At 36.7% G+C, this 16,597-nt stretch overlaps 1 protein-coding gene across 7 annotated transcripts in view; it reads right to left on the bottom strand.

Moving 5' to 3' along the window:
* LOC107995206 (protein expanded-like) overlaps window positions 1-16,597 on the bottom strand; it is an 80,624-nt gene that overhangs the window by 24,291 nt on the left and 39,736 nt on the right. For 3 of the 7 annotated variants that reach the window (XM_017052565.3, XM_017052583.3, XM_062076140.1), the window contains 2 exons: window positions 11,549-11,704; window positions 1,638-1,737 (listed from right to left, as the gene is read on the bottom strand). In XM_017052565.3, the coding sequence (XP_016908054.1) occupies window positions 1,638-1,737; window positions 11,549-11,662 (214 nt within the window). In that variant the 5' untranslated portion in view covers window positions 11,663-11,704. Of the gene's footprint in view, window positions 1-1,637; window positions 1,738-11,548; window positions 11,705-12,883; window positions 13,374-15,119; window positions 16,019-16,308; window positions 16,450-16,597 lie in introns of those variants that run through there. The other 4 variants (XM_062076138.1, XM_062076141.1, XM_017052598.3 and 1 more) reach the window with 3 other exon arrangements.

Below are 16,597 nucleotides of genomic sequence, written 5' to 3'. Positions count from 1 at the left end.
ATTCCGAGACCTAGAACATTTCTCGCGAATGCCAATTTTTTCTCTCTTTTCTTGTAGAAATTTGTTTCAAATTTCCCGATTCTTTTTTACAAGTTCGGGTCACGCCGTGAAGAAAATAATAGGATAGAATTTTTGGAAAGTATCATTGGTCATTTCGACCGAAGCGAGAGAAACTTTATTGTTTTTAACTTTGTTCTAAATAAAGAAGAGTTTTTTTATTAAATTTCGAACGTATAATTGTTTGGGAAGTTTTTTTTTAAATCTTGCACAGTATCGATGTGTTAAGGTAGTCGAGGTTGTATCGTTTCTTCTCGATAAAAAGGAGAAGCTCGAGCTGGGGCGATATTTATCTAGATACTAAAAAAGCAGGTAATTTCAACTATTCGCACGTAATAAATTTTAACCCTCTGCGGCCCAGCATCGAGCCTGGTTCCACATTCCATTTCATTCGGTTCCTTTCACTTTTGCCGTATAAAACGACATATTTTTTTTTTACGATATTATTTATAAAAATTCTTTAATAGAGAAATTTTCATCAAAAATACATCGTAATTATAGAACCGATCCATTATCAATTATTAATTATCAATCGTAAGAAAAAATATAAAAATATATCTAAATTATACCAACAATTTTTAACGATATTAGAAATAATTGGGATAAAATATTTAAACGTACAATTAGAATTTAAAATTATTCCAACTCATTCGTTTTGTCCCAAACGATACTTGAAAAGGGATAAATATTTATAAAATATTCTTTCTCGTTCATTTTATTTATTCGTTGCTTCGTTTATTTTCCACTTAATTCTCTGAAACGCGATTCTCTCTACAAGAACTATCGATAGTGCGTCTAGAATACTTTCTCCTCGGTCGAGTGAATCTCGGTCGGGACAGTCTTTTGGATTCTCATCGGATAGAGTGTCGCTCGGAGTTATCCAACAGAACGGTTAGTGAAAGTATCCTTCTTATCGTTATCCTTTTCGCGTCGAATCGGGTTCTTTAATTCTTCCAAATACTCCCTCGAATCGTTTATGCACGCGACGAGAAGAAGATACAGGAAAAACCGAGTTAACCAAACTTTTACAATTTTCTCTCTGAAAACTCTCAAAAAAAGAGAAAAAAACGAGATCAAGAGCATTCGTCGAAACGGTGGACGACAGAGACAATTGATCTCGAAGGTGAGCAGAAACGTGGATCGTGATTCGGGAGAAGGTTCGCGCTCTCTCGCGAAACGCAACACCTAATGACTCGCGTGAGCTTCGGTAATTCGATCTACTCTGTAGGAGGTTAAAAAGTGGCGTGCCGTAATTCGAGGCGGATACAGCTACCCCGCAAGTCATTCACGATGCTCACCGGTCCCGTCCGACCGCATTTCGTCCGTTAAACGATAGAACGGCGGAAACGGGAGCAGAGGTATACAGGGTGTTCGAAACAAAGTGGGTAGAAAATTTAGAAAGCGATTCAGAAACGAAGAGGCAGGTAGAAAAGTTTGCGAAAGATTCGTGATTTCAATGGGGATCAGCAGCAGGTTTTCTATTCTACTTTAGAATTTTTCTTTAAATTTTCTACCTACTTTCGACGCTTCTTTATAAACACAGAAGAAAGGGGGCCTAAGAGGGCCCATTGTTTACTCACCGGACAATATTGCCAGGCCGAACAGTTCGCAGTCTCGCATGCCCTGCTGGCCGAGAAGCATGCATGTCTGCGCGTACACCTCCTTCACTCTCGACTTCGCCTAAAATAAAATGATGTAACGAGATATTAAATTTCGAGAAAAATTGTAGTGAAAAGTATATTTAAAGGGGGAGATAGATGCCGAAGAGTTTTAAGGGACGATAAATTTGGCAATTAATATTTTTTCTTACTTATCAGTAGCAGAAATTCGTGCAATCGAACCGATATCTCGATAAATGGAACAATCAGATTAATAGAGTTCCATTGTAATACTCGTTTTTCCTCCTAAATTATTGAAGAGAGCATCGATAACGTTCACCGAGCGTTCCTTTATTTCGTTATAATTTCATCAGATATCTAAATCGATAAAATCGAATATGCGCGCATAAACGTCGTATGAAACGATCATGCGATTATCGATAAACGATTTCGAACGAAAACACATCCAACTATCGATCGAGGGGATCTACCGTGCGAGCAATCAACGCTTGTGCGTTCACCGCGAAACGGAAAGGACTCCCCTTCGTCGAAGAGACGTCGCCACGCACGTGACTGGTAATAGAGCACGCATAATGAGATTGTATCGTTCTCGAAACCCTTGTCCGACACCGACCCCTTTATGTAATTACAAATTTACATCGGTGAAACGGTTGTGCACAAATGATTTCGTTTCAAGGTGGACTTGTGGACGCCAACGTGTATCAGCGTGCGAGAGATATCGCGTTTAAAATAAAGGAAAGGAAGGAAAAAGGAGAACGAGTAGAGCAGAAGTAGGAAAGAAGGAGAGAGTAAGATTAAATTTCCGAATTCCATTTTTAAAAAGAAAATTAAACACATTTTGAAATATTTTCATTGATATTCCCGATTAAAATATCGAAGTAAGAACAGTTTTCTATCTATCAATCCTATCGAGGCACTCTCACAAACGATCCGCAAATTTCAAGAGATCAATTAGTATCATTGCGCGAATCGTTGCGATTCATGGTTAGATCGAGCAATGGAACGAGATGGAAATTTATGTACCGTTTATACACGGATAGATTTAAACTTGCGGTAACCCACATTCTAGAGAAACCGGAATCCCTTGCGTAAACGACATTAACGTTAACCCATTTTATGCGTCTTTTTCAGAGACGTTTACGTTCATCTATGTTTGGAACGATTCTATTTAAAATAGAGAAACTATAATCAAAACGAGAGAGAAAGACGTAAAATTAATCTTAAATATTAGCACATGTATGCGAATTCCTCTTGAATTCAGATATGAAATTCTTTCGTCAATAATTAATTCTTAGATAGGTATGCATGTAATTAAAAATTTGATCCTTCGATCTTATTTTCTTTTCCAAATGGACGAATTGATAACGATAACTTACATGATAAAAATCAAAATACGATATTACTTCATAACAATGAAACAACAATGTGTAGATCGAATTACAAATTTTCTGAAATAAAAATGAGAAGAGAATCATAATCCTCGCAATGAATTTGCTTAACAGCATTCCCATGCGACGAAAAAAAAAATAATAATAATAAAAATATCCAAACGATACTGGCAACGATATAAATCCCAATAGCACAAGAAATCTAAGCAAGTTTGAATATCCTACTTATGCGCTTTATTCAAGACACTTTTATGCCATTATGATTCGAATGCGCGATTCTTGGTCGGAGTTAGCATCGAGAAGTTGGACACGTTTTCGCGGTTGGATGAGGACGATTGGGTTTCGAAAATAAAAAGGAAAAAAAGAATCATCATCACTCGGTAATTTTATCACTTGGATTCGCGACATGCAGGCATTCTGCATCGCGCGTAGCATGTAATAACAATGCGTGGATGTATGAATATTGCAAACGGTGAAAGCGTACCACATACCAGACTCGTTACAACCGTGGTAGCTCGCAGACGTGGCTATACACGGTGGTGCCATACCAAAGAATGTACGTGATCAGATTGACGTGATACACCTTGCTACAGCGAATATGATGACAGCATATCCCTTGATCACTGTCCTTGTGGATACTTTTGCGGAGGGAGACTTAAGATTTAAGAAGAATTTCTTCTTCTCGATCATATTTATCACATATTCAATTACGACTTAGATTCTATTACGTTGAAACGTCTGAGAATTTGTAATTTTTCGGTAATCGATAAAATTATAATTTAAAAAAATATCGTAATGTATTTAAATAGTGCAAAGTCGTTACGTAATATTAAGTATATTGTAAAATTAAAAATGAAGGAAAAAACAGTGAGGAATGGAAATACGATTATCTGAATATATATATACGCATTGATCGAAAAATATGGAAAATAGCAGATATCCTCGAACGAGTTATTAACGAGTTAACGAACGCGACTTGGAAACTACTCTGTATCGAAGTTGGCCACACGTGCAAGAATTTCCAATTATACCACGGTATAATAATTCATATGATGTATGCATTTAATTTCTCATCTGATATTTCCACCATATTGCTAATAATGCATAGTTTATTCGATCTTCTCGCGGAACTTAATCAAAATACTTTGCCAAACCACGGTTACGGGCAGGTTTAAAATAAATACGCGAAATATACTTCAATTTTTCTCCACTTACATAGGAATAAAATCAGCCCGCCGGCAAATCTGGTTAATTAATATTATTCGGCCAATCCTTTCTACCTATCTTCAATCTAATGCATCCTCGTTAAAGGAATTATTTCCGTAACTTTTAGAAGAATTTCCAAAGGCAACCAATTATATTCGTGCATATATACGTGTGGTATAAGGAAACGTTGGAATTTATCCGACGTGTTTTAACGCTTCAAAGCGTATAGGAATGCGCGAACGTTTCGTATCGCGGCGCTTTTCCTTTGCTTCCCCACAAACGCATCGAGCATGCAACATTGTTTAATGAGAGCTTCCTAAATATTTTTTTTTAATACGTAAGAAAATTATCTCGCTCGCGCAGCAAGCAAGAATAAAATTATTTTGAGTTAATTATGCCAGAATCGCGGAACCGTGTTACGATTATTACGTTACACAACATGTTGATACGCTCGTGAGAGAGACTTTTCAGAATCTATTTCACGAGAGACAAACACAAAAATGTCGCAACGCTTATTTAATAGCGAGTCACCGGGCAATTTGAGTTGAGCAAAGAGGGATAGCAGAAACGAGACGGCGGTATGATTATTAAAATTATCGCAAATTGCAGAGTTTACGAGAGATGCGAAAATGGCACGCGATCGAAATGAATTTTAAGAAGAATCAATTTTCAAGTTTTAAATTTAGATTTTAATTCTATTAAAATTAAAAAAAAAAGGCCCAACTTTTGTTCATTTTTACCCTCTTCCGCCCATCCCGAGTCACTTCAAATCATTAAAAATCTGAAAGATATACTTGAACTAAAGTCCAAGTTCGTCACGGAGGGGAAATAATACATGTAATTGAAAATCCGACCGTATTCTCCTACATTTTTACACCGAGCCGCGACAAGGTTCGTTATCACGCGATGATCAGAAACAAAGGTGGTATTAGGCCAATTACCGTCACGAGAGATCGGGATAATTTGCCGCTCGAAATAGAGCCAACTGCTTCCCAACTGTGGCGTTATGATGATAAGACTTGTTGCGCATGCGTGGAGGAACGGCAATTCTTTTCTACCGTTGCGAAAAAAAGGATCGGCGTGGCAGCCGAGTGGTGACGAGGTACACTACAAGGATCGGTACACGGTAATCACAGCTTGAGCACCGTATAATCATGAAAAGTCCTCGGCGCAACCGTTCCTATTGTTCCTTCTTCGCTCAATGAATTACATATACGGAGATGGTAAATGGTAACAGGCGTGAGCGCGAATTCGCGCGATGGAGGATGTGGAAAGAGAAAAAGAGAGAAATAGAGAAGGAGAGACACCCACGGATATTCAAATCGCATCTGGCATTGCCTTCGCTTCCTACCGTAGCCCCATGACTTCACCGGTCTCGTGGCTTTTTAGAATGAATGGACGTGCGGATCCAGGACCGATTCTTGCCTCGTTCGCGAGACAAAGCATCGACGGATTCGCTGTCGTCACGATTTGCATAAATTGCAAATGCTCAACGTCGAGGATGTTTATTGAAATCTCGCCACTTTTATAGCTGAATCGAGTCTTGACGCTTTTGGTTTCGTATTTACGAGGTGATCCTCTTTTTCTTTTCCTTTTGTTTTTCGTTGAAAGCATCAAAGAACGAATCATTTGAATGAAAATTGCTCCTTTCTTTTGGTTCCTTTTTTTCTCTTTTTTTTCTTTTTCTTTTTTTTTTTTTCGTTGAAAGCATCAAAGAGTAAATTGTTTGAACGAAAATTTGCGCCGTTTAACGGAGCAGAGACGAAGAAGATGTATGTCATCAGAGAACATTTCACTCCACAAGTGATGAAAGCACCATCAAAATTTTCAAATTACACAGATTCGAGTTATAAATTTAAATAGTTAATTTGGAACAGCGTTCGAAGCGGTATTATTATAATGAATATAATTTCGTGGTATACGATCACTTAAAAACTTAAACGGTTTTTTATAAATTATTTATTTAATTATTCCAGCCTATCGTAACGCGGAATCATTTCCCATTGATAAACGTATCCACGTATTACACAACCATCGAGACGTTTTTCTTCTATCCACGATATTCCTCTTCCTCCATTAATTACGTCGAAAGAATTCCCGATGCATCTAATATATAAAAGCTTATATTATTTTACACGATTAGAAAGTTATCTGATGTAACGTGAGCTATCCAGCTTCGGGGAAACCGGTTGAAGATCCGCTACAGTAAAAGATCTTGATCTTTTTAAATAATAAAAAAAAGAAGTAATAAAATTTTGATAATGAAATATATTATTAAAAAAAAACCAATAATTAATAAGATTTATAATGATTACAATAAAAATAAACCTTAATTTAACTTTTCTCAATTTTTAAAATATCGATACGATATTCCTATTCCTCGTTCGTGGGAAATTATAGTTTCGCCGTATATTTTTATCTCGGAAGAAATTTCACAGGGGTGCATCGAGAAACCGTACGCGGAAATGTTATTACAATTGTGTAGCATTTTAAGCGATGCCCCGAAGGGAAAGGTCCCTCATAAATGCTCGGCATGGAATGCACGCGCCGAGGTAGAGGAACAATTTATCGCCCCGTATCGAATATTTCGAGTCGCTCGACGCATTCCAGCGCCGATCTTGTCCGCACCAAATCTCTACGGGCCACCATAAAATATCCCCTGGAACAGCCTGTCGGCTCAGATTTACGGTCGATCCTATCGGGCCCGCGTTTCACGATTCTGTCCATGGCCAAGACACGGCCACGCGATAGATTCGCGAGATTGACAAAAATATCTGTCCAAATGGATCTTCCTCCTTTTCTTTCTTTCTTTCTTTTTTTTTTGGAGATTTTTACGTCATTTTTACATCATCGTAAATACTTGGCCATCGCTAATTTTTGTGAAAAAAGTATACGAAATATAATTATGGAAACAAGGACGTTGGTTTTAATTTTAAAATATTTTTAAATTTGTTTTTTTTATAAGTAACAGTTGCACGTTGATAATAACATTGAATAATTTAAAATTCGTGAAATTTTAATATTGATAATTTGATACATGGAAAGAATCAAGGAATGCAAGAATATATATTTACAGTCCATTTTGGATTAAGTTGAAAATTCAAATTCTATCTTGAAGAAAAGAAAGAAATAAAAGAAGAAAATAAATCAAAAGGGAAATAAAAAAGACCATAAACTCGAATAACAATATTTCTCATAGACATTCTACAAATCTTACGGATGAAATGAACAATGGACGTATTTTTCCATTTGAAAAGAAACCTGGCCATTCCACTTTTCTAATCGGCATTTCAATTATCTACATAATTATTATGCTACCGTTCTGCCATTGTAATAAATTAGTATCGGTACAAACGTAACCGGGACCAGATAGGAATCGACACGGTCATTTGAGAAATATGCCGTAGAAAACACGAGTGTTAAAGCCAGGAAATATAACGAAGAATGAAACGTTTTTAATTCGTGTATCTCTTATCGTATTTTGTAACAATGAGTCTATTTCAGGAACACGTAAGCGTTTCAGATCGGAAAAATGTTTATTCTTCCTTTCGTTCCCTGTTGTTGCCAGGAAATTACGAGGCGGAAATACATCCAAATTACCGGCGATCTGGAGATAATGAATTTACTCATTTTCCTTCAGAGTTAATAGATTAATTACAAAGAAGAGGAGAAAAAACTAATATCTTTCTTTCTTCTTCTTATTGTTTTCCTCTTCTCACGTTTTTAATTATCCTTCAGATTTTTCTGTTTTATAAATCGTACGATTTGTACGAAAAAAAAAATCTATAACGATGCAACAGAGTTATTATTATATATTATATATTATACAATTTTGTTTTTGGTAAGAATCAACTGCAAATAACATTTTTTTCTCTTATAAAGAAATTCAAATGCGACAAAAAATTATAAAATTTATACAAAAATATATCCAAAACATCCAAAATGTATCCTTTCTTTTATATCGTTAATTTTCATACGTTTTATTTACTCCTACATTTTTTTAACGCGTTTCTATCAATAGTTGCAGAAATGCCCTAATTTTGCAGGAAATATTACAAAAAGAGCCCTTTATTTTTCACGGATACTATACATTGCAATTACTTGTTTCTTATATTTTACGTATCCGCATTAAACCATTTACGTTTATCATCATCGCTATGTTGAACGATAAAATAATTTGTAACATCCGTTCTCTAAATTTTTCTAAAACGACCACGAGTTATTAATTAGATATTATCCATGCCCACTTAACAGATATATTACTGCATCCTCCCTCCATAGAACAAACTTGATAACTTGCACGCGAGTAACATTCTCACTTCGATTCGGTATAATGAAGCCAGAATGCCAGCCCCGTTGATTTCACAGCAGGCCAACACGGGGCCACGCAGGCAGAACGAGGAATTTCCTTGGCAACCGGGAATTCAGATTCGTCGTTACAAATGAACCTGGCTATAATTAGGTAGATAGTATCGTGTGAGAAGGTGCGCCAGAACACTACCGGCCGTGTATATGAGCGTGTGTAACGCTCTGTGTAGATGGTTTGTCTAACGACGCGAGAAGGCAATAGCCTCGAACGGGCAAATCGACGTTGCTGCGGAAAAACCTTGCCATTGAAACGCTTACTACCGCCTTCGCCACGCATTCTCCCTATCCCAGTGTTTCCCAATATTTTTCCTTATCGGGAAAAATCTCTTTTCACGTTCACAGTGTGATTACGTGAAAAAAGAAATATGTCGATAACGTGGAATGAAACTGTTTCATTTCACACCTTGTTCTTCTATGGAGGAAATCAAGTTGAAAATTTTAGAAAGTACAAGTGAATTTTAGAAATGAATAATTGGTACGAAGATAAATAAAAAAGTGTGAAATAAAATTTTTCGATCATCCTTTTAAAGGAAAAGGTTAAAATTTTATTCTAATTTTACTTTTTTTGTTTTTTTTCCCCTTACAATTCTCTTTTGTTGAACAAAAGTAGGGGAAAATATACGTTTGGTATTTTCGATTATGAAATTTGTGTGATTGAGATTTAAGAAATTGATTGGAGTCGAGAGAGAAAGAATTACGAAAGAATATATGGCGTCTTGGATTGTGAAATTGCGAGAACAACAATCGAAGGAACGAGTATTCTTATAAGTTTGTTATCGAAAAATTTTTATAAATATATTATGCATTAGGAAAAGAGTGATATTATAAAGAAGAAAAGATAGGAATCGATAAATATATTTTTACATAGTTGCATGGAAGTGTCGTGAAGAGAAATGGACTTATACATTAATGATTGCAGAAGCATCACTGCTTTTGAAAACATGGTCAAGATTTAACCAATGAAGTCCGTATTTTCTTTTTAAAAAAAAAAAATTACCATTAACAGACATAATTCAACCAATAATATCGTTGCAAAAACCGTGTAATTTAACCACAATGAGTAGTTACTTTTCGATATTTATTCGATCGACGATTGATTGATACAACGATAAATAAAAAAAAAAAAAAATGAACACAGATAAAAATGAAATTTACACTTGTAGTTTTATATGCGACAAGCATTAGTCATGTCGACGCTTAAACACGGCGATATAATCTTGTATCTTACGAATCGTTGAGTTAAAATCCACCATCAAACGAGCTTTTATTCCGACAGATTTAATCGGCAACAACTGTTTTAATAGCAATCATAACTGCGTTGAAACGATGATGAATCGCGCGTGTATAATTCGTGTAAACGCGGGCCTCAAAAACGAGATCACTCATTTTTCACCGCGAAGCATTGAAAAATTTACGAGGGCACGCGTTCTACCGTGAATCGACGAAAAATATCGTGCCACGCAAAACTAAACGAGTTCTTTCTCCCAACCAGTTCTCAAGTGAATTCTTCGGTGAGATCGCGTAAACAATTTTTTAATATAATTGTACACTGCATTTGATATAACTTTTCTGTCGAATGTACACCTAAAGCTTGGACATGCGAGACAAAATTTGAATAACAAGATTGCTCTGATATTCTACTAAAAAAAAAATCATATTTTGATATAAACATTGTTTTCAACAAGAATATTCCGTTCTTTTTTTTACCTCAATTTCATTAAGCATCGTTCCAGCATCAAGAGATTTTCGAAGAAATAAAATGAAATAAAAGATGAATTGATCGTATATTCCATTCAGGATTGTTGACACTGTCAAAGAATATAATGAAATAAAATTACGTTTCGCGCGTGAAACATAATTCTGTAGAACACGGTGTTACAAAATAACCGAGGCAGGAACTTTTTCAATTAGCCATTCTACATAGTATCGGGCGTTCCTCTTCACTCCCGCGGTCTGCCGGTTGTAAATGACTCTTAGGGAGGACAAGGCAGGTGCATGTACCTTCGCACGCCTTAATATATCGACTATACTATACGCGGGTTTCTCTCGCATCGGTTATTCCACGCTCGCACGCCCACGCGCGCCACGGATGTAACTAATCGCATTCCACGATTAGAAAATCCAGGCGTGCCCTCGACATCGCGATGCACATGTCCCGATAAAGTATGGTATTTCGCGGCCATGTTGCGCGTTTCCGTTTCAACCGGATGATGGTACATGTTACATGTCGAAAAAAAAAAAAAAGGAAGAAATAATCGGATCGGATTTTTTTTTTAATACACGATGCGTGTATTTTCATAATATTTTACGTAGCTTTTTTTTTTTTATTAAGAATATTAAGAATAAAAATTTATTTATTTACGAACATGCGCGGTCAATCCAGCATAGATATTTCGAATTATTCCATCGAAATATTTTTATATTTAATTATTATCAATAATAAGTTTCTTATCATTATATCGTATATCGTTTTATATTCCGTCTCATTTTCCCTCATATCTTCAGTCGTGAAGTGGCTTAGCGGTAATTTAAACGGCAATTCGTACACTATAAACGCTTCGAACAAGAATTAATAATATTCATAAAAGATAAGATTCAAAGACATTCTCTATAAAATGATAGTGGCGATTATGCGAATCGTTCCGAAGTATGAGAAAAAATTACTCGATCGTCTTTAAGCATATACCAAGGTTTCGACGTTGTTGCTTTTTCATTAAAAGATAATTCCATGGAAAGAATGGCGTTGTATGGAAAATAGACGATCCGGAATTACCATGTGTGTAACGGAACAAGATGAAAACGATTATGATGCACGTTGCGACAAGTTGAATATGCATTGTCGTCATGAATTATTCTCCTCCTCCTCCCTCCCCCTACCCCGTTTAATAACGTAAATGTCTGCGTACTCACCTCAACGACGAAGTAAAGAGGATCACCAGGAAGGGCTTGAACGGCGAGGTAGCGGCTGGCGGACACCAGGGGTTGAAGGCAGGACCGCGCAGCCGTGACACCGCTACCACGCATGCTGCATGCTTCATTTCGTCGCCGCTACGCCCAGCGTCCTCACTGCAATCATACCAGTGGAAAAAGAAAGAAAAGCTGGTTCAACGTGAACACCGTTTGTATCATAAACTATAATTGAAATACGAAAGTTTGAAAAATAAACTCTCCAACGGATGTTTCGAAAAATATCCTGCGAAATTTGAGACGTGTGATTGCCTTATAATTGTAAGCCAATGGAAAAGATAATGCGTAATGAATTTATACTATATATCGATAATATAGATCATGCTTCGATTTTTCGTTTGAAATATCATTTTCCTATCTTCTATATTTCAAAGGGTAGGAACTTACGAATTTCATCTTTAAAAAAAAAAACAAAAGAGGACAAAAAATCTATTGAGTATCCAAATAATGACCGATGACCCAACACGTTCGCATAACGTTCCTCGAAATAGAGAGGAGAGGACTACCGGGATTACTTCATGTCAGGCTATTAGACCAGAGAATCACGTGGCAACGAAGATAACAATGTACGAAAGAGCCGATAGGGATATGCAAATGAAAACGGTAACCGGTCGCACAAATCACACTGGCATTTCCAGAGATCCCAACCGGTAGGAACGGCAGAAAGAAGAAGAAGAAGAAGAAGAAAGGGAGGAGAAGAAGGAAGAAGAGGAGGAATAAGAAGAGGGAGGCCTCTGCACACACGGTTCACAATACGTGTGTTGAATCTCTTTCTGGATGTTGGTCCACGGTAAATCACAGAATCGCTCCCGGCATTACTCCATTTTCATCTCTGTGGAACAAGAGGCGGTCGCGTGGATGGAGAAACGGGATGGTTCTCGCTCGCGCCGAGCCAGCCAACCGCTCGTAAATCGGCCGGACAATAAGTTCTTCAAAAGAAAAGAAAAATGCAACGCGGAGAGCATCAGATCCACCGTGGAATTTCAAACCCGCTGGAACCGATTAATTGTATCGATTTCTACCGAATTTTCTTCGTATATATATATCCTTTGTATGAGAATTTATTATCGAATCTTTGTTATTATATTGTATTATATTCTCCGTTAAATGTTATTGGAAATGTTAGTGAAAAATTCGAAGACTTGTCTGTACTTTACGTTCGGAGAAAAAATTTCAATCTTTCGTAGCGAGCAAGAACCTCGTACCTTGCGCTAATAATTTACTCTTTTATATAATACATATACGTATCATCAAGGACATAAATGATTCTTGACATACTTTGCACCATGTCTGCGCAATGAAGTGGCTTTTTGCCATCGTGGCGGCGTTTTCTTTTCTCCTCCACGTCCTCGACACGACTATTTTGGGGTCGTCCCATGATTCGACGAAGTCGCCACGGTAATCGACAAAATTGACTAATGGACGATTCACGAGAGAGCAGAAAGGAAGAGAAACCATCTACCCGCGAAGGGATGATCGATGGGATCCATTACCGAGAGACGCGTGCAATCCGCCCACACCCCGAGGAGCCTGGCTCTTTTCTCTGTCCCTTTTCCTCGATCCTCTTCTTCCCTTCTCTCCTCCATCCCTCCGTACACCCACCCTCTTACCGTGATCCCTTCTTTCTCCCGTACATGCACTCGTACCCAGTGTTGTCTATTTCTCTTTCTCAGGTGCCTCTCGGTTTGCAGCACGTTGATGCATTTACTCGCTTACCGGTATAACTGCCGCGCCATTATAAAAGCCGGTCTCTCCTCCCTCCCCCTCTTGCCGCCCTCTCCCTACCTCCCCCCGATCCAACCTCCTTTTTCTCTCTTACCCTCCTCTCTACCATCCCTCTTTATCCCTCTTTTTCTCTCATTCTCTATCTCTCGTCCCTTCTTGGACCCCGATAGCCAATGCATTTCGCAGCCGTTCAACCTGTGTCCCTATAGCATTCTCTTCGCGATCACCGACCCCAAGTGTACAGACTTCGAAGGAAAATCACGGAGGATCAATTTTTGCGCGCGGATCTCGATAGGTACTTGGCTCGTGGAGAGCGGAGGACGATAGGGGATGAACCGTCGAGGTATGTTATTTGTGGATACGACGAAAGACTCGATGCTATTCCGATATAAAAGGATTCTTTTTATGGTGGAATACTTCAAGGGATAAGAGAATTCGTTTGAAATGATCTTGAACAAGAAGTATTGTGAACGTTGTAGATAAATATTTTTATAAATTTTAAATTGATGAAATCCGATATAGATAGAATATTTATTTTTCGTTTAATCGAAATGTAATAAATGCGAACGAAGATGACTGCGTATTTCAACGAAATATCCATTTCAAAACAGTATTTGTACTAATTGATTCTAAAATATACATTTAGGATAGTATTTCTTTAAAAAAAAAATTTATTTGTGAAAGCCTGTATCATTAAAAGAAAAAAAAATATTTATTTCTATTTATCTATTTCAAAAATTTATTTTCCTCAGCCTTGGGTGACGAATACTCGTAAGAATCCTCCATTCGGAATAACCACCCATAACGAATGCCATCCGCGTTACCAGTCTTTTATTACCGCCTCGTCAAACGATCTAGGATGTTTTACAAGCGACACCGGCGACCTTTGTGCCGGTACCGATCTCCGACAATTAGCCCATCCTCGATCATCAGTATGCAGATCTCGATCGGATCGAAAGAACATACTTGAATGGCGGGTGGATGTCTTTTCTCCCGATCGGCATCACAGCCACTCGTAGCGAATTCGAAAACAGAACGAGGATTCCACGGATCGGCAGGGATGAAAGTGGCGATCGACGAAGCGTGTGCACACGCATGGAGACCGATATCCACACGACAGGAGCGCCGGCGACTGGTTTTATCGTTCGACGAAGTGCGACGTGCATGCACGTAGGAGGCGGTATATAAACAATGTGAACTACATTCCAGTGGCATGAGTAACCGTGTCTTGCGCACTCTCGCCACTTCTCGTCCTTTTCTCAAGCGCCGATGTTGCCCGCGCGTACAAATCTAATTACCTAGCAACCTACCTATCTGGAGGTAAAGAGAACGAATCTCTAAAAATGGCCGACGAAAAGATAACGAAAGAACAAACAGACTGTCATTTTTAATCATATTTGTCAATTATGTATAAGTATATGAATAAATCTGATTGTTCAAATATTCTAATATTCTATATCGATATAAGAATTTTTAAATTTCTATTTCTTTTTTTTTCCCTAAATTTTAAAAATATATGACTTTTTATATTTTAATAATCTCTTAGTAACGTGTAACAGAAAACAGTCATCGATTGAAGATAAATATTAGTCAATTGATCATTTCGTTCTATTTGTTGCATAGCTTTCCGGAAGCATCTTCTAATGGACCGTTATTCGCATTTATCAACGATTTGATCGCGTAGCTATATGTATTTCCGATATGCTGGTATATATACGTATTCCTTTATCTAGACTTGATTGTATGCTAATGAAAATGTAAGGTCAGTATGTTACGCTATCGTACTTACTTAAAACCTCATTTCTCATTTTTCTTTCCTTTCTTTTTTTTTTCTTTGCCTCCATCTTTTTTTCTTCATTCCACATAGCAAACTGAAGCACGCTTCACACAGAACACTGCTATCATATTTTGTAACGCAGCCTACACGCAAACGGGTTTTATCGCATAGACATTTCACAACGACTATTGGTTTAAATGTCACAATGCTCATAAAAATCACAAAACACAAAATTTACCATAACATTCATTGCAAATTAATTTTCACGTCACGTGCAAATTCGTTCGTATCTTAGCAAACTACTAAAATGCGCGGGAAATACATAATGAAGTGATGCGCGATCTCGCGGTTAATATCTCAAGTACAAGAACCAGTACATATTTTATGTTATTTGAATCTACAGAAGTTAATAATTAAAGTTAAAAAAGAAATGCTGGCTTTCCCATTTTTATTTTTTTCTGCTTGATCAATCATTTGCTATTCTTACAAAATAAAATCGAAAAACAGAACAGAGAATAAAACAAAACAAATTTTAAGAACAGTCGCAAATATGAATATTAGCCATTAATTGAAATGGCGATATTTAAGCAACCTTAAGCCCTGTTCTTATTTTTCTTGATTATATTCTTGACTACATACGCGCAATCTATTGGTTTTTTTCTGAACTCTTTTCGTTTGTAACGATAATACATAGAGGGGGACAAAATCATGTAAATGACTATTCCTTTGGAAATTAATAAGTATCGTTAAAATAAAAAATTACCTATGATGCAAGAATTAATTAAAATATTTGAATAAATTATTATTCATAAAATATAATTAATATATTATTTATATTGTATTATAATATGTACATAATAATATATACAATAGATAATGTATCAATAGAATTATTCTATTTAACCTCTTCTATAAAGTAACATTAATATTCTATTTAACTTTTTTATATTTTTTTTACACTTTTAAAACATTAATACTATTTGATATTTTATTATTTATATTGATTATATCTTAAATATAAGAAAAATATTTATAGTATCCTTTTAAAGTACATAGGAATATCAAAAAATAAATAGGAATATCGAATAAAATTTCTTATCATTTTGACTGATTTTTCTAATATTGAACAATGAATTTTTTATTAATATAGATGTTTAATAATATAGATAATTATGTCGTAAACAAAATATATGAAACTCACCCGGCAGTTAATGTGTTAAAAAATACATCAAGAATGCACCGTATTCGTCCTACGCGCCTTCATCTTTCTTTCTCTCACTCCTCCTTTCTTTTCTTCTTCTTCCACCCACGATTCAACAAATGCATCATGCGTGCATGCAGTTCGCCGCGCATTCTAGTAAAGTCCCTGATCTCCTGCCCTTGCGGTTTAACATTCTCGTTAAGCCGCGCTGGAATGCCTTTCTTACGCGTTTACGAATAAATCGACGATTTTATGAATAAATCCCAGAGGCAAATTGCAACGGCAACGG

Source organism: Apis cerana, linkage group LG6 (assembly GCF_029169275.1).
Source record: "Apis cerana isolate GH-2021 linkage group LG6, AcerK_1.0, whole genome shotgun sequence".
Taxonomy (NCBI): domain Eukaryota; kingdom Metazoa; phylum Arthropoda; class Insecta; order Hymenoptera; family Apidae; genus Apis; species Apis cerana.
The sequence above is the reverse complement of the archived record's forward strand: the minus strand, read 5'-3'. Positions and strand labels throughout refer to the sequence as shown.